The 22,450-nt window shown below is 39.6% G+C and overlaps 1 protein-coding gene across 9 annotated transcripts in view; it reads left to right on the top strand.

Moving 5' to 3' along the window:
• Positions 1-22,450, top strand: part of MSH3 (mutS homolog 3) — a 221,810-nt gene that overhangs the window by 188,614 nt on the left and 10,746 nt on the right. For 7 of the 9 annotated variants that reach the window (XM_054684241.2, XM_054684239.2, XM_054684238.2 and 4 more), the window contains 2 exons: positions 10,232-10,418; positions 20,904-21,033. In XM_054684241.2, coding sequence (XP_054540216.2) covers positions 10,232-10,418; positions 20,904-21,033 — 317 coding nt within the window. Of the gene's footprint in view, positions 1-10,231; positions 10,419-11,571; positions 11,976-20,903; positions 21,034-22,450 lie in introns of those variants that run through there. The other 2 variants (XM_063810346.1, XR_008547940.2) reach the window with 2 other exon arrangements.

Genomic DNA, 22,450 nt, shown 5'->3' with positions numbered 1-22,450 from the left:
TTATTTCTTGCCTTCTGCTAGCTTTTGAATTTGTTTGCTCTTGCTTCTCTAGTTCTTTTAATTGTGATGTTAAGGTGTCGATTTTAGATCTTTCCTGCTTTCTCTTGTGGGCATTTAGTGCTATAAATTTCCCTCTACACACTGCTTTAAATGTGTCCCAGAGATTCTGGTATGTTGTGTCTTTGTTCTCATAGGTTTCAAAGAACACTTTTATTTCTGCCTTCATTTCATTATGTACCCAGTAGTCATTCAGGAGCAGGTTGTTCAGTTTCCATGTAGTTGTGCAGTTTTGAGTGAGTTTCTTAATCCTGAGTTCTAATTCGATTGTAGTATGGTCTGAGAGACAGTTTGTTGTGATTTCTGTTCTTTTACATTTGCTGTGGAGTGTTTTACTTCCAGTTATGTGGTCAATTTTAGAATAATTGTGATGTGGTGCTGAGAAGAATGTATTTTCTGTTGATTTGGGGTGTGGAGTTCCGTAGATGTCTTTTAGGTCCGTTTGGTCCAGAGCTGAGTTCAGGTCCTGGATATCCTTGTTAACCTTCTGTCTCATTGATCTATCTGATATTGATAGTGGGATGTTAAAATCTCCCATTATTATTGTGTGGGAGTCTTAGTCTCTTTGTAGGTGTCTAAGGACTTGCTTTATGAATCTGGATGCTCCTGTATTGGGTGCATATATATTTAGGTTAGTTAGGTCTTCTTGTTGAATTGATCCCTTTACCACTGTGTAATGCCCTTCTTTGTCTCTTTTGATCTTTGTTGCTGTAAAGTCTGTTTTATCAGAGACTAGGATTGCAACCCCTGCTTTTTTTTTTGCTTTCCATTTGTTTGGTAGATCTGCCTCCTTCCCTTTATTTTGAGCCTATGTGTGTTTTTGCACGTGAGATGGGTCTCCTGAATACAGCACACTGATGGGTGTTGACTCTTTCTCCAATTTGCCAGTCTGTGTCTTTTAATTGTGGCATTTAGCCCATTTACATTTAAGGTTAATATTGTTATGTGTGAATTTGATCCTGTCATTTTGCTGTTAGCTGGTTATTTTGCCTGTTAACTGATGCAGTTTCTTCATAGCGTCAATGGTCTTTACAATTTGGCATGTTTTTGCAGTGGCTGGTACTGATTGTTCCTTTCCATGTTTAGTGCTTCCTTTAGGAGCTCTTGTAAGGCAGACCTGGTGGTGACAAAATCTCTCAGCATTTGGTTGTCTGTGAAGGATTTTACTTCTCCCCCACATATGAAGCTTAGTTTGGCTGGATATGAGATTCTGGGTTGAAAATTCTTTTCTTTAAGAGTGTTGAATATTGGCCCCCACTGTCTTCTGGCTTGTGTGGTTTCTGCCAAGAGATCCACTGTTAGTCTGATGGGCTTCCCTTTGTGGGTAACCGGACCTTTCTCTCTGACTGCCCTTAACATTTTTTCTTTGATTTCAACCTTGGTGAATCTGACAATTATGTGTCTTGGAGTTGCTCTTCTCGAGGAGTATCTTTGTGGTGTTCTCTGTATTTCCTGAATTTGAATGTTGGCCTGCCTTGCTAGGTTAGGGAACTTCTCCTGGATAATATCCTGAAGAGTGTTTTCTAACTTAGTTCCATTCTCCCCGTTACTTTCCAGTACACCAATCAAATGTATATTTGGTCTTTTCACATAGTCCCATATTTCATGGAGGCTTTGTTGATTTCTTTTCACTCTTTTTTCTCTAATCTTGTCTTCTCACTTTATTTCATTAATTTGATCTTCGGTCGCTGATATCCTTTCTTCCACTTGGCCAAATCGGCTATTGAAGATTGTGCATGCATCATGAAGTTCTCATGCCGTGGTTTTCAGCTCCATCAGGTCATTTAAGGTCTTCTCGACACTGTTTATTCTAGTTAGCCATTCATCTAACCTTTTTTCAAGGTTTTCAGCTTCCATGTGATGGGTTAGAACATGTTCCTTTTGCTTGGGGAAGTTTGTTATTACTGACCTTCTGAAGCCTACTTCTGTCAACTCATCAAACTCATTCTCTGCCCAGTTATGTTCCATTGCTGCTGAGGAGCTGCAGTCCTTTGGAGGAGAAGAGGCGCTCTGGTTTTCAGAATTTTCTGCTTTTCTGCTGTGGTTTCTCCCTATATTTGTGGTTTTATCTACCTTTGTTCTTTGATGTTGGTGACCTACAGGTGGCATTTTGGTGTGGATGTCCTTTTTGTTGATGTTGATGCTATTTCTTTCTGTTTGTTAATTTTCCTTCTAACAGGCCCCTTAACTGCAGGTCTGTTGGGGTTTGCTGGAGGTCCACTCCAGACCCTCTTTGCCTGGGTATCACCAGCAGAGGCTGCAGAACAGTAAATATTGCTGCCTGATCCTTCATCTGGAAGTTTCATCCCAGAGGGGCACCCGCCTGTTTGAGGTGTCTGTCGGTCCCTACTGGGAGGTGTCTCCCAGTCAGGCTACACGGGGTTTTGGGACCCGCTTGAGGAGGTAGTCTGTCCCTTCTCGGATGTCGAATGCCATGCTGAGAGAACTGCTGCTGTCTTCATAGTTGTCAGACAGGGACGTTTAAGTCTGCAGATGCTGTCTGCTGCCTTTCGTTCTGCTATGCCCTGCCCCCAGAGGTGGAATCTAGAGAGGCAGTAGGCCTTGCTGAACTGCGGTGGGCTCTGCCCAGTTTGAGCTTCCAGGCCACTTTGTTTACACTGTGAGCTACTCAAGCCTCAGCAATGGCAGATGCCCCTCCCCCTGTCAAGCCACAACGTCGCAGGTTGATCTCAGACTGCTGCACTAGCAGTGAGCAAGGCTCCATGGGCGTGAGACCTGGTGAGCCAGGCATGGGAGGGTATCTCCTGGTCTGCCAGTTGCAAAGACCATGGGAAAAGTGCAGTATTTGGTCAGGAGTGTACTGTTTCTTCAGGTACAGTCTCTCATGGCTTCCCTTGGCTAGGAAAAGGAAATCCCCCGTCCCCTTGCACTTCCCAGGTGAGGCAACGCCCTGCCCTGTTTCAGCTCACTGTCCATAGGCTGCACCCACTGTCCAACCAGTCCCAATGAGATGAAGCAGGTACCTCAGTTGGAAATGCAGAAATCACATATCTTCTGCATCCATCTCGGTGGGAGCTACAGACTGGAGCTGTTCCTATTTAGCCATCTTGGAAGCAACCCTTAATTTTTGGATTTTTTTCTGAGACAGATTCTCGCTCTCTTGCCCAGTCTGGAGTGCAGTGGTGCAATCTCAGCTCACTGTAACCTCCGCCTCCCGGGCTCAAGCGATTTTCCTGCCTTAGCCTCCTGAGTAGCTGGGATTACAGGCATGCACCACTACCCTTGCATAATTTCTGTATTTTTAGTAGATATGTGGTTTTGCCATGTTGGCCAGGCTGGTCTCAAACTCCTGACCTCAAGTGATCTGCCTGCCTCAGCCTCCCAGAGTGCTGAGATTATAGGCCACTGCACCTGGCTGAATTTTTTTTTTTTTTTTTTTTTTTTTTTGAGCCTGTCTCTGAGTACTTTTTTCATGTAGGGCTCTTGGTGGCAAATTTTTTTAGTTTTAGAAAGACTCAAATAGCTTTATCTTCATATTTGCTTTGAAAGTTTAGATGAATATAAATATCCAGATTTTAAATGTAAAGAAATTGTTCCCATTATCTTCCAGTATTACATTCAATGTAGATAAAGTCAGTAAGAGTCTGATTCTCATCCCTTGCTTAATGATGAATTTTTTCTTTCTCTGAGGCATTTAGAATTTTTTAATCCTTATTATAAAATTTTCAGCAGAATGTTTAGATGTAAATCTTTTCTTACTAATCTTACTCAGCATTTCATGAAACCTTCCCATATGAAGATGCATGTCTTATTTCAGCATAGGGGCATTTTCTTAAGTTATTTTGTGTCATTACCTTTGTTGTTTATATCTTTTGCACTTCCTATTTGAGCAGCTTTCAACTGTTAGGACATGGCCTCCATGTTTTAAATCTATTTGTTTGTACTTTACATTTCTTGGTCTTTCTCATTACTGTTCTCAGAGATTTCTTTGAATTTATCTTCCAGGTTTAAAAACTTGGTCTAGGGCAGGGCACAGTGGCTCACGCCTGTAATCCAAGTGCTTTGGGAGGCTGAGGCTGGTGGATCACTTGAGCCCAGGTGTTGTGACCAGCCTGGGCAACATGGTGGAACCCCATCTCTACTAAAGATACAAAAAATAAAAAATTAGCCAGGCATGCCTGTAGTCCCAGCTTCCCAGGAGGCTGAGGTGGGAGGATCATCTGAGCACAGGAAGGTTGAGGCTGCAGTGAGCTGTGTTCATGCCACTGTACTGCAGCCTGGGCGACAGAGTTAGAACCTTTCTCAAATAAACAATAATAAAATAAAAGCTTGGTCCTATACAGCATCGAATTTTAATTTCACCCATACAGTAAATTTTTCAGTGATCATATTTTTAATTTTCAAGATTTCTTGTTCTCCAGTTGTTTATTTCTTCATAGACTTTTCTTGTTTTAAGTCTGTCATATTCTTAATCTCCCTGAGGATACCAAATCGAGATTTTGCTTGTTTTAATTCTTTCCAGTTCTATTAGTCCATTTTCACACTGCTGATAAAGACATACCCGAGACTGGGCAATTTACAAAAGAAAGAAGTTTATTGGACTTACAGTTCCACATGGCTGGGAAGGCCTCACAATCATGGCAGAAGGCAAGGGAGAGCAAGTCACATCTTATGTGGATGGCAGCAGGTAAAGATATTGTGCAGGGAAATGCGCATTTTTAAAACTATCAGATCTCATGAGACCCATTCACTGTCATGAGAACAGCACAGGAAAGACCTGCCCCCATAATCCAGTCATTTCCCACTGGGTCCCTCCCACAACACGTGGGAATTATGGGAGCTAGAAGATGAGATTTGTGTGGGGACACAGAGTCAAACCATGTTATTCCACCCCTGGCCCCTCCCAAATCTCGTATCTTCACATTCAGAACCAATCATGCCTTCCCAACAGTCCCCCGGGGTGTTAATTTATTTCAGCATTAACTTAAAAGTCCACAGTCCAAAGTCTCATCCAGGACAAGGCAAGTCCCTTCTGCCTATGAGCCTGTAAAATCAAAAGCTAGTTAGCTACTTCCTAAATACAATGGGGGTACAGGCATTGGGCAAATACAGCCATTCCAAATGGGAGAAATTGGCCAAAACAAAGGGGCTACAGGCCCTATGCAAGTCTGAAATTCAGCAGGGAAGTCAAATCTTAAAGCTCCAAAATGGTATCTTTTGACTACATGCCTCACATCCAGGTCACACTGATGCAAGAGGTGGGTTCCCATGGTCTTGGGCACCTCCTCCCCTGTGCTTTGCAGGGTACAGCCTCCCTCCCAGCTTCTTTCACAGGCTGACATTGAGTGTCTGTGGCATTTCCAGGCATATGGTGCAAGCTCTAGGTGGATCTACCATTCTGGGGTCTGGAGGACTGTGGCCCTCTTCTCACAGTTCCACTAGATGGTGCCCCAGTAGGGACTCTGTGTGGGGGCTGTGACCCCACATTTCCCTTCTGTACTGCCCTAGCAGAGGTTCTCCATGAGAGCTCTGCCCTGTAGCAAATTTCTGCCTGGACATCCAGTTATTTCCATACATCTCTGCAATCTAAGCGGAGGTTCCCAAACCTCAGTTCTTGACTTTTGTGTACCTGCAGGCTCAATACCACATGGAAGCTGCCAAGGCTTGGGGCTTGCATCCTCTGAAGCCACAACCTGAGCTGTACCTTGGCCCCTTTTAGTCATGGCTAGAGCTGCTGGGACACAGGGCACCAAGTCCGTATGCTACACACAGCGGGGGTCTACAGGCCTGGCCCATGAAACCACTTTTTCCTCCTTGGCCTCCCAGGGTGTGTTGGGAGGGGCTGCCATGAAGACCTCTGACATGCCTGGAGACATTTTCCCCATTGTCTTGGGGATTAACATTCAGCTCCTCGTTTTTAATGCAAATTTCTGCACCTGGCTTGAATTTCTCCTCAGAAAATGGGATTTTCTTTTCTATCACACTGTCAGGCTGCAAATTTTCCAAACTTTTATACTCTGTTTCCATTATAAAACTGAGTGCCTTTAACAGCACCCAAGTCACCTCTTGAATTCTTTTCTGCTTAGAAATTTCTTCTGCCAGATCATCCTCTGCCTAAATCACCTCTCTCTAGTTCAAAGTTCCACAAATCTCTAGGGTGGGGCAAAATGCTGCCAGTTTATTTGCTAAAACAAAGCAAGAGTCACCTTTGCTCCAGTTTCCAACAAGATCCTCATTTCCATCTGAGACCACCTCAGCCTGGACCTTATTGTTCGTATCACTATCAGCATTTTTGTCAAAGCCATTCAACATGTCTGTAGGAAGTTCCAGACTTTCTCACATTTTCCTGTCTTCTGAGCCCTCCAAACTGTTGCAACCTCTGTCTGTTTCCCAGTTCCAAAGTTGCTTCCACTTTTTCAAGTATCTTTCCAGCAACACCCCACTCCTGGTACCAATTTACTGTATTAGTCCATTTTCACACTGCTGATAATGACACACCCGAGGCTGGGCAGTTTACAAAAGAAAGAGGTTTACTGGACTTACAGCTCCACATGGCTGGGGAGGCCTCACAATCATGGCAGAAGGCAAGGAGGAGCAAGTCACATCTTATGGGGATGGCAGCAGGCAAAGACAGAGATTGTGCTGGGAAACTCCCATTTTTAAAACCATCAGATTTCATGAGACTCATTCACTATCACGAGAACAGCACAGGAAAGACCTGCCCCCATAATTCAGTCATCTCCCACCAGGTCCCTCCCACAACATGTGGGAATTACGGGAGCTACAAGAAAAGATGTGGCTGGGGACACAGAGCCAAATCATATCACCAGTGAATTGTATTTTTATCCACTTCCTCTATGGTACTTGTTCTGTTGGTTTTCTCAGTCTTCTCTTTCATACTGTCATTTTTCCTTATGTGTCCTCAAATTTTTCTTTAATGTGTTTGCTGCTCATATATCTGACTGGAACATTACTCGAGTTATTATAATAGCAAGGATGAATTTCCAGTAGCTCAATAGGTCCTTTTTCTAGCAGACTCCTCCACTGAAGTTAAAAAATTTCTGGTGACCTCATTTTTTAACATTCACTATGTTATTAATATAACCATTTTCCGATGCCAAAAATTCTAACATACTAATTTTATTGGTTGCATAGTTTTTCATCATAGTACTGTTTACTCTTTCTCTTATTATTGGATATTTGATTTTTTCCAGCTTTTCATTAAATAACATCAAGAACACATTTGTACATGTATTTCTTCATGTATCTCTGATAGTTTTCATAGTGTTAATTCCTAGAGTGAAATTTATAGGTCATGAAAGATTTCTAATAGACATTGCTAAATTGTCTTTTGGAAGATTGTAACAAGTCTCTGTCTCACATAAAAATACCCTTTCCCCCCAGCACTCTTGATAATGGCAGATCATGTTCTTTTTAATCTCTGCTAACTTAGCAATATACATATTACAATATATATATAGAATGTGAATATTTTCCTGTTTGAATTTACATATTTGGGTGTTTTCATGAGTTTCTTTTGTGAATTGACTCTTTATGTTCTTTGCCTGTTTTTCTGTTCACCATTTTGTTTCGCTTTGTCAGACTTTATTTTGGGAATGTTAAGTGCTCGTTATAATTACTGTAAGTTTTTTCTCAGTTTGTGGTTTGCCTTTAATTTTTTTATTAAGTGTCTTTTGCTAAATATATGTTTTGATGACGTATATGTAAAGCCACCCACTCACCTGTCCAGAGATTAAATTTCATCTATATAGCTTGGTATGTTTATGATTTCTAGTTTTACATTAAACTTTTAAATCCATGTACATTTATGTTGGAATATGGCTTATATAGGGACACATCTTTGTTTTTTCTGAAATAACTAATTAGCTAGCATCTTTTTCATTGACTGGTAGTTCATCCTTTCCCTATTAATTTGAAATCTCACCTCTGTCATATACAAAATGTTTTTTATAAATATGTGTGTGTATCTGCCTAGAAATAACTTGTCCAGGCACATCTTACAATTCTTGACATTTCTAACAAGACCACTCTGTTACTTTACTGTTTTAGAAAGCACTTAAGTATAATGCTTAATCTACTATATTAAAACTGTATACAACAGCCAGGCATGGTGGCTCATGCCTGTAATCTCAGCATTTTGGGAGGCTAAGGCGGGAGGATCATTTGAACCCAGGAGTTCAACAACAGCCCAGGCAACATAGTGAGACCTTGACTCTACAAAAAATTTAAAAATTAGCTGGGTGTGGCGGCATGCGCCAGTGGTCCCAGATATTCAGGAGTCTGAGGTGGGCACTCGCTTGAGCCTGGGAGGTTGAGGCTGCAGTGAGCTGTTATCACTGCCACTGCACTCCAGCCTGGGTGACAGATCAAGAGCCTGTCTCAAAAACAAAAAACAAAACAAAAAACTGTATCCAGTGCTTGTGTATTATCCTAATTTCTAAAAATCAATGACTCCCCAAAATATTTCCCTCATCAGAATGTTCTATTATCAGCCAAAGATTTCTTTCTGTCAGCTCACATCCTGCCACAATAAAGGCAAACAGTGGTAGACAGGGTGAACCATTGTGATTCTGAAGCATTCTAAGTGGTTTCAGGGATATGAAAGTTTCATCGTCCTGTTTTGTGGCAGGGGAAAAGGAAATATTGTTAAAGTAAACATTGAAATTTGAGGTAAATACCAGTATTTGAACTTTGAAAAAGTAGCCAGAATGTTCCTAAGGTGGCAACATTTCAGAAATTATACAATTTCTCAATGCCGCTGGTTACTGGAACAGTTCTAAGGCTCTGCCCATGTGTTGACATCACATTCTATCTCCCTTGTTCTTATAGGGCTTCAGCCACACAGCTGGTTAAGGTGCAATTTTACCATGAATTTCTTAAGAAATGAAAGGTACATTATGGTGCTGTAGGTCAAATGTGAAGTATGTGTCCTATTTTGTGAACTATTGTAGCAAAACTAAATCAATGAAGGGATTTTGCTGAGAAAGTAGTTACCAGCATTCACAAAGCTGGCTACTGGGTGAAAAACCTGAATTCTGAGTTTTGCAATTAACTGCATAACACTGAGTATTACCTAATAATGATTCCTTTGTTTTTTTCAGTTCCTTTTGCATTATATAGGTGTTTTCCCAAATGTGTTCTGGAAGACATTATTGCTGCAAGGTGCTCTGGAAGACATTTCAGGGACCATGGTTAAATCAGTTAAAGAAAAGCTGTGTACTAGATCCTTCTCTAAGAAATGCACTGGCTGGGCACGGTGGCTCACGCCTGTAATCCCAGCACTTAGGGAGGCCAAGGCAGGCAGATCACTTGAGGTTGGGAGTTCAAGATCAGCCTAGCCAAAATGGTGAAACCCTGCCTCTACTAAAAATACAAAAAATGTTAGCCAGGTGTGGTGGCATGCACCTGTAGTCCCAGTTACTTGGGAGGCTGAGGCTATAGAATCACTTGAGCCCAGGAGGCAGAGGTTGTAGTGAGCCGAGAGCATGCCACTGCACTCCAGCCTGGGCAATGGGAATGAAACCCTGTCCAAAAAAAAAAAAAAAAAAAGCGCAATATGTAGTCTCATACTAAAGGCTTTAAGAAGTCTTACAGAAAAGAAATTTAAATCTTTTGGATCTATTTCTTGACATCTATAGGAACTGTTTCATAAAATCTACTTTAGGAACCTGTATTAGCTGCTGTCCAAGGTATCAAACATCTATAATTCTAGTTCCAGTAAAAAGTTGTATATAAATAACTTACTTTATATGTAGTACTTTAATTTGTAATATCAGTATGGAATCTTCTTAAGGAAACACTGAAAAAAACCTTTAATTGTACAAGATCTTTGTACAGTATCATGGACTTTTAAACACAGAAACACAGAGAAGTATTGTTTTGTCCTGTGAATACCAAAACTTTGATTTGGATTTATTAGTGAGAAAAAAGCAGGATCAAACATTTCCCTACTTTTTAGGAGTTCTGTGCAATACCTCAAATTCTATCCAGAATGTTCCTACAAAGTACAGTATGATGTTAGACACTCTTTACATCCAACATGTTTTCTTTTGTTTAATTTAATTTGAGCTATTATTGGCTCAAAATATATAGATTCTTAGTGATCTTTTATATTTATTGTTCATAAAATAATGTTTGGCTTCCTAATAAGAAAGTGAAGAGGAAAATCAAGGTGTTTTCATCTTGCTTGTAGGATGGGTGCTGCAGACAATATATATAAAGGACGGAGTACATTTATGGAAGAACTGACTGACACAGCAGAAATAATCAGAAAAGCAACATCACAGTCCTTGGTTATCTTGGATGAACTAGGAAGAGGGACGAGCACCCATGATGGAATTGCCATTGCCTATGCTACACTTGAGTATTTCATCAGAGATGTAAGTATCCGGTAAACTGTATTTAAAAAGAAATTAATTTGTAAATTATTATTTTTAAATGACGTCATAATTGTGCTATATTTATGGGGTACAATGTGATGTTTTGAAACATATAAACAATATGGAGTGATTAAATTAACCTAATTAACACATTCCTCACCTCATTTAGATATCATTTTTTGTGGTGAGACATTTGAAATTTCTCTTAGTTATTTTGAAATATATATTATTACTGCTGTAGTCATAATACCATTATGCAATCCCTGCATACCCTTTTGTACATGGATGATACATATTATACACATTATTTTCCTGATTTCAGTCTCCAAATACTCAAAATTATCTTTTTTATAATTGACTGCAGTCCTGCAAGTGATCATTAGAATGCTACACACTGAATTCAGACAGATTGACCCTAAATAATGTTAGTAGTTTTTTGATATATGTTCCTTTTTTTGCTGACTCAACATAAATCTGGTTGTATGAAAAAGGCCTTCCTGGCAATATTTTCATTCAGAATTATATCTTATTATCCTTGGTGAACCCTAAATCAAGAACAGGTACCATCCATCTACAGCCAAATTCCTCGAGGGAAAAACAAGGAAATAGTGCCATTTCCACTTTGTGAAATCCTTTTTTTCACCAACATCCTGAAGGATCTCACTGTGAGATCTTTGATCTCATCTCTTTGTGTTTCTATCTGATTCAGTAACATCATTCCTTCAACACATGTCTCCTTTTTTTCAGGGTGCATTTCTAAGCTTCAATGTAAAATTTTGTTTGTGTCAAACTTTCCATCCCTGTCATTTCCATCTAACTCTCCCCTTTAGTTTACTTTCTCTATCTTGTTCATTTTGGTCTCTGCTTTTCAAATCTCCCCCTCATGGCACCTCTCCTTAGGTCTTTCCCTTCTCTGGTCTTTCTTTCTGTTTCCCCCCCCCCCCCCATTTTCTTGCTCCTTTGTCATTGTGTCTTCCCTCATTTTCATTTCTTTCTCTCTTCCTTAAATAGCCAATAAAATCATATTTTTAATATTTCTTTTCAAAAAGCAACACAAAAATAAAATGTATTTTTCTTTAACCTTTTGTTGCCATTGGTGTTTTGGGGTTTAGTTTTGTTTTTAAAGCTTAATTTCCGTTTAATTTTTTTCCAGAAGATAGTTTTTCTTCAGTCTTTAGAGACTCAGCTCCATGAACAGGCTTTGATGGAGATCATGGGGCAGCATCCTCAGATCTAAATTGGAGTGGAGTTGTTTGGTCCTCTAGGCTTCATGAGAATGATTCCTGACTACCTTGCTGTGAGTGGCAGAACTTGTGCAGTAATACAGTTTCATACACTGTTTGGGAAGCACAGAGACATCAACGACACTCAATTTGGAAATGTCCCTGACAGCTGTACCTTCTACTATATTTCAAATGACAAACTTCTTCCTTAGGTGTGCATCCAACACAGTTTGTGCAGCAAATAGGTTGTACCTAGCTATGGCCCTTTTTGGCACAACCGTTGTTGTTGTTCCTCCTCCTCCTCTTCTTTCTCTTCCTCCTCCTCCTCTTTTTTTTTTTTTTTTTTTTTTTTCTTTTTTGAAATGGGTTCACTCTGTCACTCAGGCTGCAGTGCAGTGGCATGATCATGGCTCACTGCAGCCTCAACCTACCTGGGCCCAGGTGATCCTTCCACTTCAGCCTCCCAAGTAGCTGGGACTACAGGCACACACCAACCATACCCAGCTAATTTTTGTATTCTTTTAGGAATGGAGTTTCACTGTGTTGCCCAGGCTAGTCTTGAACTTTCAGGCTCCGGTGATCCACCTGCCTTGGCTTCCCAAAGTTCTGGGATTATAGGCATGAGTTACCATGCCCAGCCTCCCTTCTTTTCTTTGTTATTTTGGCAGTGAAGACCCAAGAGTGACTCAGGTTTTGTTTAAACATTTATTTAGATTACATAGGTAATTATAACATTTTGTTTTTTTAAAGGAATTTTTTGTTTTGCTTTAAAAAATTCATTTGCAAAAAGATGTAACTCAGAAACTTTAATCATTATAGAAACTACATAGGAAATGATGAGTTCATGTCCTTTGTAGGGACATGGATGAAGCTGGAAACCATCATTCTCAGCAAACTATCGCAAGGACAAAAAACCAAACACCGCATGTTCTCACTCATAGGTGGGAGTTGAACAATGAGAACACATGGGCACAGGAAGGGGAACATCACACACCGGGGCCTGTTGTGGGGTGGGGGGAGGGGGGAGGGATAGCATTAGGAGATATACCTAATGTTAAATGACGAGTTAATGGGTGCAGCACACCAACATGGCACATGTATACAAATGTAACTGACCTGCACATTGTGCACATGTACCCTAAAACTTAAAGTATAATAATAATAAAAAAAAGAAACTACATAGGAAAACAATTGACTTTTGTACATTAACCTTGTATCCTGCAACCTTGCTGTAATCACTTACTAATTCCAGTCTGTGTGTATGTTTGCCAATTCTTTTGAATTTCCTACATAGGCAGTCATGTCAGATACAAACAGACAGTTTCACTTCTTTCTTCCCCATCTATTTTTTTTTTTCTTGTCTTATTGCAGTAACTAGGACTTTCAGTACAGTGTTGAAAAAGCAGTAAGAAAGGATATCGTTGCCTTGCTTCTGATCTTAGTGGGAAAGCTTTGAGTTTCTCACCGTTAAGTATGATGTTAGCTAGAGGTTGTTTGTGGATATTCCTTACCAAATTGAGGAAGTTCTCCTCTATTCCTAGTTTACTGAGAGTTTTTATTGAATGGGTGTTAGATTTTGTCAAATGCTTTCTGTGCATCTATTGATATGGTCATGTGATTTTTCTTCTTTAGCCTGTTGATGTGATGGATTACGTTAACTGGTGTTCAAATGTTGAATGAGTCTTGCACACTTGGGATGAGTCCTACTTGGTTATGGTCTGTTTTTCTTTTTATACATTGTTGGATTCATTTTGCTAATATTTTATTGAGGATTTTTGCATCTATGTTTATGAGAGATACTGGTTTATAGTTTTCTTATAATGTCTTTGGTTTTGGTATTAAGGTAATGCTGGCCTCATAGAATGAGTTAGAAAGTATTTACTCCACTCCTGTCCTCTGAAAAAGACTATAGAGAATTGGTAAAATATCTTCCTTAAACATTTGGTGGAGTTCACCAGTGAAGCCATCTGGGCCTATGATTTTTGTTTTAGAAGGCCATTGACTCAAGTTCTTCAATAGATATAGACCTATTCAGACTTTCTGTTTTTTTCTTGTGTGAGTTTTGGCTCATTGTGTCTTTTAAGGAATTGTTTTTCAAGAAATTTTCACCAAGGTTACCAAATTTGTGGACATAGAGTTGGTCATAGTATTCCTTTATTATCCTTTTATTTGTCCACGGCGTCCGTAGTGTTGTCCTTTTCATTTCTGATATTAGCCATTTGTGTCTTTTCTCTTTTGTTCTTAGTTAGCTTGACTAGAAGCTTATCAGTTTTCTTTTCAAAGAACCAGCTTTTGGTTCTATTGATTGTTTTCCCCATTGCTTTCTTGTTTTAATTTCATTGATTTCTGCTCTAATTTTTATTATCTCTTTTCTTTTGCTTATTTTTGCTCTTCTCTTTCTGGTGTCCTAAGATAGAAGCTTAGATTGTTTATTTTAAATCGTTCTTTTTTTCTAATGTGTTCAGTGCTATAAATTTTCTTTTTTTATTCTTTCTTTTCTTTCCATTTTTTCTTTTTTGAGACAGGATCTTGCTCTGTTACCCAGGCTGGACTGCAGTGGCATGAACATAGCCCACTGCAACCTCGACTCCCTGGGCTCAAGTGATCCTTCTGCCTCAGCCTCCCAAGTAGCTGGGACTACAGGCACATGCCACAACACCCAGCTAATTTCACTTTTATTTTTTATAGAGATTGAGGTCTCACTATGTTGCCCAGGCTGGTCTCGTATTCTTGGACTCCAGTGATCCTCTTGCCTTGGCCTCCCAAAGTGCTGGGATTACAGGTGTGAGCCACCGCTCCTGGCCTATAAATTTTCTTCTATGCACTGCTTTTGGTGCGTTCCACAAATTTTGATAAGGTGTGCTTCCTGTTTTTATTTAGTTCCAAATATTTTAAATTTCTCTTTATTTCTTTTTTGACCCATATGTTTTTTAAGAATGTGTTGTTTAGTCTCCATGTATTTGGGGATTTTCCAGTTACCTTTTTGTTATGATTCCTAGTTTAATTCCATTGTGGTATGAGATCAAATATTATATGATTTTTATTATATTAAATTTGTCAACATGTGTTTTATGGCCCAAAATGTGGTCTTTCTTGGTGAATGTTCCATGTTAGCTTGAGATGAATGCGTATTCAGCTGTTGGTTGAAGTATCTATAGATATAAATGATGTCTAGTTGATTGATGGTGTTATTGAGTTCAGCTGTGTCCTTACTGATTTTCTGCCTGCTGGATCTGTCTGTTTCAGATGGAGGAATTTTGATATCTCTAACTATAGTAGTATGTTCATCTGTTTCTCTTTGTAGTTCTATCAGCTTTTGCCTCATGTAGTTTGACATTCTCTTGTTAGATGCATACATTGTTAAGGATATTATGTCTTCTTGGACATAAGACATAATATCCTTTATCATTTTATCATTATCCCTCTATCATTATATAATATCCTTCTTTATCCCTGACAAATTTACTTGATCTGAAGTCTGCTCTGTCTCAAATTAATATAGCTACTCTAACTTCCTTTAGAAATTAATATAGCTGCTTCAGCTTTCTTTAATGTTAACATGATGTATCTTCCTCCATATATATATATATATTTTAGACAGAGTCTCACTCTGTCACCCAGGCTGGAGTGCAGTGGTACAATCTCAGCTCACTGCAACCTCTGCCTCCCAGATTCAAGTGATTCTTGTACCTCAGCCTCCCGAGTAGCTGGGATTACAAGTGTGTGCCACCACGCCTGGCTAATTTTTGTATTCTTTTTAAATTAAAGATGGGGTTTCACCATGTTGGCCAGGCTGGTCTTGAACTCCTGGCCTCAAGTGATCCATCTGCCTCGGCCTCCCAAAGCGCTGGGATTGCAAGTGTGAGCCACCTCACCTAGCCCCTCCGTATATTTTTAATATGTAGTTATTTTTATATTTAAGGTGAGTTTCTTGTAGACAACATACAATTAGGTCTTATTTTTTGATCCACTCTGATAATCTGTCTTTTAACTGGTGCATTTAGATCATCAGCATTCAAAGTGATTATTGATAGAGTTGGATTAATATTTACCATTTTTTACTTTTTTCTATTTGTTGTTCTTGTTCATTGTTCCTACATGTGTCTTCCACTGTTTTTCTGTCTTATGTGGTTTTAACTGAGTATTTTATATTATTTCATTTTCTCTCTCTTTTTTTTTTTTTTTTTTTTTGGTTTTTGGTTTCTTGGGGTGTTTTTTGAGGTGGGATCTTACTGTGTTGCCTAGGCTGGCCTCAAACTCCTGGGCTGAAGTGACCTTCCCACCTCAGCCTCCCAGGTAGCTGGGAGTACAGGTGCATGGCACTGTGCCCAGCTATTTTCTCTCCTTTCTTAGCGTATCAGTTATATTTCTTGTTTTACTTTTTCTAGTGGTTGTCCTGGAGTTTGCAATATACGTTTGCAACTAATCCAAGTCTACTTTCAAATAACACTATATTGCTTTATGAGTAATGCACGTATTTTTTAATAACAAAATAATCCTGATTACTTTCTTCCATCCTTTGCACCATCACTGTCATTTATTTCACTTATACTTAAGTGTACATAAGCATATATATATATAAACATACATAATCGCATACACTGTTGCTATTATTATTGTGAACAAAATGTTATGCTAGATCCACTAAAAATAAGAAAAATAAAAGTTTTTTCGCCTTCACTGGTTCCTTCTTCAATGCTGCACTTTTCTTTATGTAGATACAAGTTTCTGACCCCTGTCATTTTCCTTCCTTCTAAAGAACTTTCCTTAAACATTTCAGGATAGATCTGCTGGCTACAAATCCTCAATTTTTGTTTGTCTGAGAATGTCTTTATTTCTCCTTCAGTTTTGAAGGATTATTTTGCAAGGTACAGAATTCTAGGTTGGAGAGGTTTGTTGTTTTTTTTTTTTTTTTTCCTCTCAAAACTTTAGATATTTTACTCCACTCTTTTCTTGCTTTTGTGGTTTCTGAGAAGTCAGATGTAATTTTTATCTTTGAGCTTGTGTGGATAAGGTGTTTCTTCCCTCTGGCTTACTTCAGTATTTTTTTTTTCTTTATCTTTGGTTTTCTGTAGTTTGAATATGATTTGTCTAGGTGTGGTTTTGGGGACATTTATCCTGTTTGGTGTTCCCTGAGCTTCCCAGATCTGTGGTTTTGTGTCTGACATTACTTTGGGGAAATTCTCAGTCATTATTGTTTTAAGTATTTCTTCTGTTTCTTTCTCTCTTTATTTTCTCTCTGGTATTCTCATTAGCTGCATGTCATATCTTTTGTAGTTGTCTCAAACTTTTTGGATATTCTGAGGTTTTTTTCTAGTCTTTTTCTGTTTGCATTTCCATTTTGGAGATTTCTATTAAGATGTCCTCAAGCTCAGAGATTCTTCCCTCAGCTGTGTCCAGTCTACCAGTAAGCTCATCAAACACATTCTTCATTTCCATCACAGTGTTTTTGATCTCTCGTTTCCTTTTGGTTTTTTCTTAGAATATGCATCTCTGTGCTTACATTGCCCATCTGTTATTGCATGCTGTCTGTGTTAACCATAGAGCCCTTAGCATACTAATCAGTTGCTTCCAATTCCCAGTCTGATAATTCCAACATTCCTGCCATAGCTATGTCTGGTTCTGATGCTTGCTCTGTCTCTTCATATTTGTGGGTTTTTACTTTTAGTATGTCTTGCGACTTTTTCTTGACAGCTGGCTATGATGTATTGGGTAAAAGGAACTGCTGTAAGTTAGGTTTTAGTAATGTGCTGGTAAGGGTCTAGGGGAGGAGTCCTATGATTAAGTCTCAGTCTTACCTCCCTCCCACCCCTCAGGTGGGATAGGAAGGCTAGAGTGGGCTGGAGTTGGGTATTTCCTTTCTCTCATATGGAAGGCTAGAGGAGACTGGAGTTGAGTCTTTCCCTTCCCCCAGGTAGGTGAGGCTTTGATAAAACCCCAGCAGGTTAGGCTCCACTTAAGTAGTTTCTTCTGAGGGCAGACCTTGTTAAGAACAGAGTGCCCTGGTGCATTTCAAAATAGTTCTTTCTTTCTTCCCCTTGCCTGAAGCATAAGGGGAATTTACTCCAGTGTTTATTGTGAGAACCAAGTGGAACTCCTGGGAGTAAAACTCACAAAAGTGTGCCCCCTTCCACCATGACTCGGTTCCCCTGCACTTTTTGACTCTCAGACTTGTTGACACTGAGCCTCCAGCAACTGATCAGTTCCAGTTCCAGTTTTCCTACCCTGATACTGGTTGCTTCAGAGGTTTCTGCCTGCATTTCAGCTCAGGAAAGTTGTGATTCTTTGTATCTGCTTGTCTGTCTCTAACTTGGGGGACAGTGGTTTGCCTGTGACTTCATTTTTCTTACAGATCTAAAGAGTTGATTTTTCAGTTGGTTCTACTTTTTCCTTGTGATGGAGAGGCAACCTCCAACCTTCTTGTATGCTAAACTGGAAACCAGAAACTTCCCTGACCTTTTTATGGATGAAAATCTTTATTTTCATGGTTCCTTCTGATCTTTGGATAGGGAAGAGAGATCAGAAAGGAGCAATAAGGGAGGTCATGTGTTGCTGCTGCAGGCTGAGAACAGCCTTGAGGAGCACAGTGTCGGATCCCAGACCCTTAGGTCTTCCGGCTAAAAGTGCCTATCAGCTTGGAGAAGGAGCACCATGGAGACAGGTGGTCCTAAGATCCCTCGGGGCAGATTTTAAGCACAGCTTTTTAAAGAAATCCTGCCTTAATATGTTTATTTGTTATCGTTATCAGAAAGAAGGCACACATTCAGACTTTTAATAAGGTGAATGGCAGGTGAATCAAAACTGGAGTTCTTTGATTTAATTACCTCCTTCTGCCAATATTTAGGCTAAGATTGGTGTTAACTTTCCTCCAGATAGAGGTTTCCAGAATATATAAAATATGCCTTAAAATAATGCTTATTAAAGAATCCATGAGACTGGGTGCAGTGGCTGACGCCTGTAATCCCAGCACTTTGGGAGGCCAAAGCAGGAGGACTCCTTGAGCCCAGGTTCAAGACCAGCCTGGGTAACATAGTGAGACCCCTCTCTACAAAAAATAAAAATCAAAAAATTAGCCAGGCATAGTGGTGCACACCTGTAGTCCTAGCTACTTGGGAAGTTGAGGTGGGAGGATCCCTTGAGCCCAGGAGTTTGAGGTTATAGTAAACTATGATTGTGCCATTGCAATCTAGCCTGGATGATAGATTGAGACCCTGTCTCTAAAAAAAAAAAATGTGTTAATTCATACTGACACTAACAAAAACTTTAAAATGGTGGAGGTGAGTGGGGAAAAGTGAAACCTCTGCTTTACAGAATACCAACGAATAAATGTAGGAAGAATTTTTTAATCAACATTTAATAACGACTATAATAATAACTGATTCAGACAGCAATGATCAATAGATTATAAAACCTTTGGATGAAAGATTGTTGGAGAAAAGGATATTCATATATCTCAAAGTGTCATGCCACAGGTTATTTATTAATTACAAAGGGAAAAGGTATAGTGAAGAAATCTAGTGGGTACCCTCTTCAACCAGATAATCAAATTTGGCATCCCCAGTTATGTAAAACTGATATCACGTCCCACCTGATGTGATGCACTGGGAAGGACCCATCACCTACATGTACATGGAATATTCCTGGTATCGACGAAAAGAGTCAAACTCTGTAAAATATTTGAAGAGATTTATTCTGAGTCAAATATGAGTGACCATGGCCCGTGACACAGCCCTCAGGAGGTCCTGAGAACATGCACCCAAGGTGGTCAGGGTACAGTTTGGTTTTATATATTTTAGGGAGGCATGAGACATAAATCAAATACATTTAAGAAATACATTGGTTTGGCCGGGTGCAGTGGCTCACACCTGTAATCCCAGCACTCTGGGAGGCCAAGGTGGGCGGATCACGAGGTCAGGAGATTGCGACCATCCTGGCTAACACGGTGAAACCCCGTCTCTACTAAAAAATAGAAAAAATTAGCCAGGCGTGGTGGCGGGCACCTGTAGTCCCAGCTACTCAGGAGGCTAAGGTAGGAGAATGGCGTAAACCCGGGAGGCGGAGCTTGCAGTGAGCCAAGATCATGCCACTGGGCAACAGAGTGACACTCAGTCTCAAAAAAAAAAAAGAAAAGAAATACATTGGTTTGGTTCAGAAAGGTGGGACGACTCCAAGCAGGGGCTTCCAGGCTACAGGTAAATTTAAACATTTTCTGGTTGACAATTGGTTGAGTTTATGTGAAGACCTGGGATTAATGGAAAGGAATGTTCAGGTTAAGATAAAGGATTGTGGGACCAAGTTTTATTGTGCAGAGGAATCTCTCAGCAGACTTCACAGAGAGAGAAGAGGTTGTAAAATGTTTCTTATCAGACCTAAAAGGGTGCCTGGCTCTTAGTTGATTATCTCGTGGATCTGGAAAGGAAGGAAAACAAAGGGTGAAGGGGATTCTCTATAGAATGTGGATTTTTCTCACAAGAGACTTTGCAGGGCAATTTAAGGCGTGGCAAGGAAATATATTTTGGGGTTAAATATTTTTTCCTTGTCTCATAATGTTGTGCCGGAGTCATATTGAAAAGCAAGGCACAATATACAGGGTCAAATAAAACCCATCTGATGAGAATCCATGATATGTAGGGCATGACTCCCTGGACCCCTTAGGTAGGAATTTGGGTAAGATTAAAAAATCAGAGTTTAGTCCTCACTGGCAATGATGTTCGGAGGAAATAGCAAAGTCCAAATTGAAAGACATTATGCAAAACAGCATAAGTGCCCCCTCCACCCACACTCTATTCCTGTACGAAAGGATACTTGATACTTCAAAAATGTCCATGTCATAAAAGACAAAAAAGGAAAGAGACAAAAAGAAACATTGTTCGGAGAATTAGGGAGATTTAGGAACTGTATATGTTATATAATAGTAATATATTTATTGAGTGTAATAATTGTATTCTAGTTATATAGGAGGATGTTTTGTTCTTAGAAGATAGAATCTTAAATCTTTAGTGATGAAGTGTCATGATGTCTGAACTAATTCTCAGATGGTTCAGGAAAAAATGTCTGTGTCTGTGGAGGAGGAAGAAGAAGGGAAATATGGTAAAATATTAACAATTGATTATCTAGGTAAACAGTATATAATAGTTGGTCGTTGTACTTTTCTTGTGACTTTTAGGAAGATTTAAAATTTTTCAAAAGAAAGTGGAAGACAGATTTTAATTACAATAAAATTTAAAAATGAAATAACATTTATTCTGTCTTATTGCTTTAGGTGAAATCCTTAACCCTGTTTGTCACCCATTATCCGCCAGTTTGTGAACTAGAAAAAAATTACTCACACCAGGTGGGGAATTACCACATGGGATTCTTGGTCAGTGAGGATGAAAGCAAACTGGATCCAGGTATGAAATATTCCTGCAGTTGGTACAAATATTGGTTTTCATGTTTGATAACTCAAAGTTTGTTGGAACATGAACTTACTGCTTATTAATAATGAAAGCTGTGAATGTGAGCTATAAATAACATTTGTCAGGATTCATTTTTGCTAAGCTTTAGGTCAAGTAGAATTTAGATTTATCCTTGCTATCTCTGAGTCCTTCTCTGGTCTTCCTTGTCTCATTTGTCGTGGCAACCCTTTTCTCTTTTTTTTACAGGAATAGGGTGTGGGTGGAGGGGGCACTTAGGTTTTCCTCTTAGTGCCTTGTACTCTTACATGATTCGTCTCAGTACAGATGACAGTCAACTGCAGAGTATAATTAGTCATCTTTTAAAAATGCGCAATATTTTCCCCAAAATATCATTTAACTTACTAAGGGCCATATACTGTACTGGACATAGGTTTTTATTTTAATATTATAAGGAAACTGAATCTCAGACAGGTAAAGTGGTTTGACCATGTCAACCACTTAGATGGGGGCTAAAATGAGCCTAGAATTCACTTCTTCTGCTTCTGGGTTCTCTTCTGTTCCCCTCTGCTAGAGCTGCTATGGAGGAAATCTGCAATATTTTTCCTAGTCTTTCCAGTTACTGGTGTCACAGAAATGAGACATTTTATGAAAAAGAACACCGTTAGCCAATAGCAATACATTTAAGTGCCATAAGTAATATAGTAGACTTTAGCATTTTTTTTTCTGTTCAGTAGTAATTGTTTTAAGCCACCAGCCTGTAGGCCTGTGGTGGTTTGCGCAATTGGTATGTTGCAATGGAAAATCCATCATGCAAGATACCCCAGAGTCCAGATTTTATTTTGGAAAAGTAATAGGGATGGACCTGAAAAAGAAATCAGGCAGCTGGCCCAAATAAAACAAAGCACTGGGCCTAAGATAAATGTAATGTTAGGCAGTTCCTGCTTTTCACCACCATGCAATCTTGAAAAACACATCATAAATTCTCTTATGGAAGTAGTTTTGTATCTATTAATCTGCATCCAGGTTGACAAGAGGAGACTTAAGCTAAAACCCTTGGGACAAAGAGAATAGAGTTCACCAACAGGGAAGAAGAGGAGTCAGTGCCGCTAATACGCATTTGATGTGAACTGAAAACTAACCCAGAGCATTGTACCTTTCCCTTAAATGTTCTGGGCATTTTATTTTATTGATTTTAATTTTTGTGTTTTGTTGAGATGGTGTGTCACTGTCATCCAGGCTGGAGTGCAGTGGCACGATCACAGCTCACTGCAGACACAACCTCCCAGGCCCAGGTGATTCTCCCTTGTCAGCCTCCCCGGTAGCTGGGACTACAGGTGCACACCACCATGCCTGGCTGATTTTTGTATGTTCTGTAGAGACAGGCTCTCACTATGTTGCCCAGGCTGGTCTC

The sequence above is a fragment of the Pan troglodytes genome, chromosome 4 (assembly GCF_028858775.2).
Source record: "Pan troglodytes isolate AG18354 chromosome 4, NHGRI_mPanTro3-v2.0_pri, whole genome shotgun sequence".
Lineage (NCBI taxonomy): Eukaryota > Metazoa > Chordata > Mammalia > Primates > Hominidae > Pan > Pan troglodytes.
The sequence above is the reverse complement of the archived record's forward strand: the minus strand, read 5'-3'. Positions and strand labels throughout refer to the sequence as shown.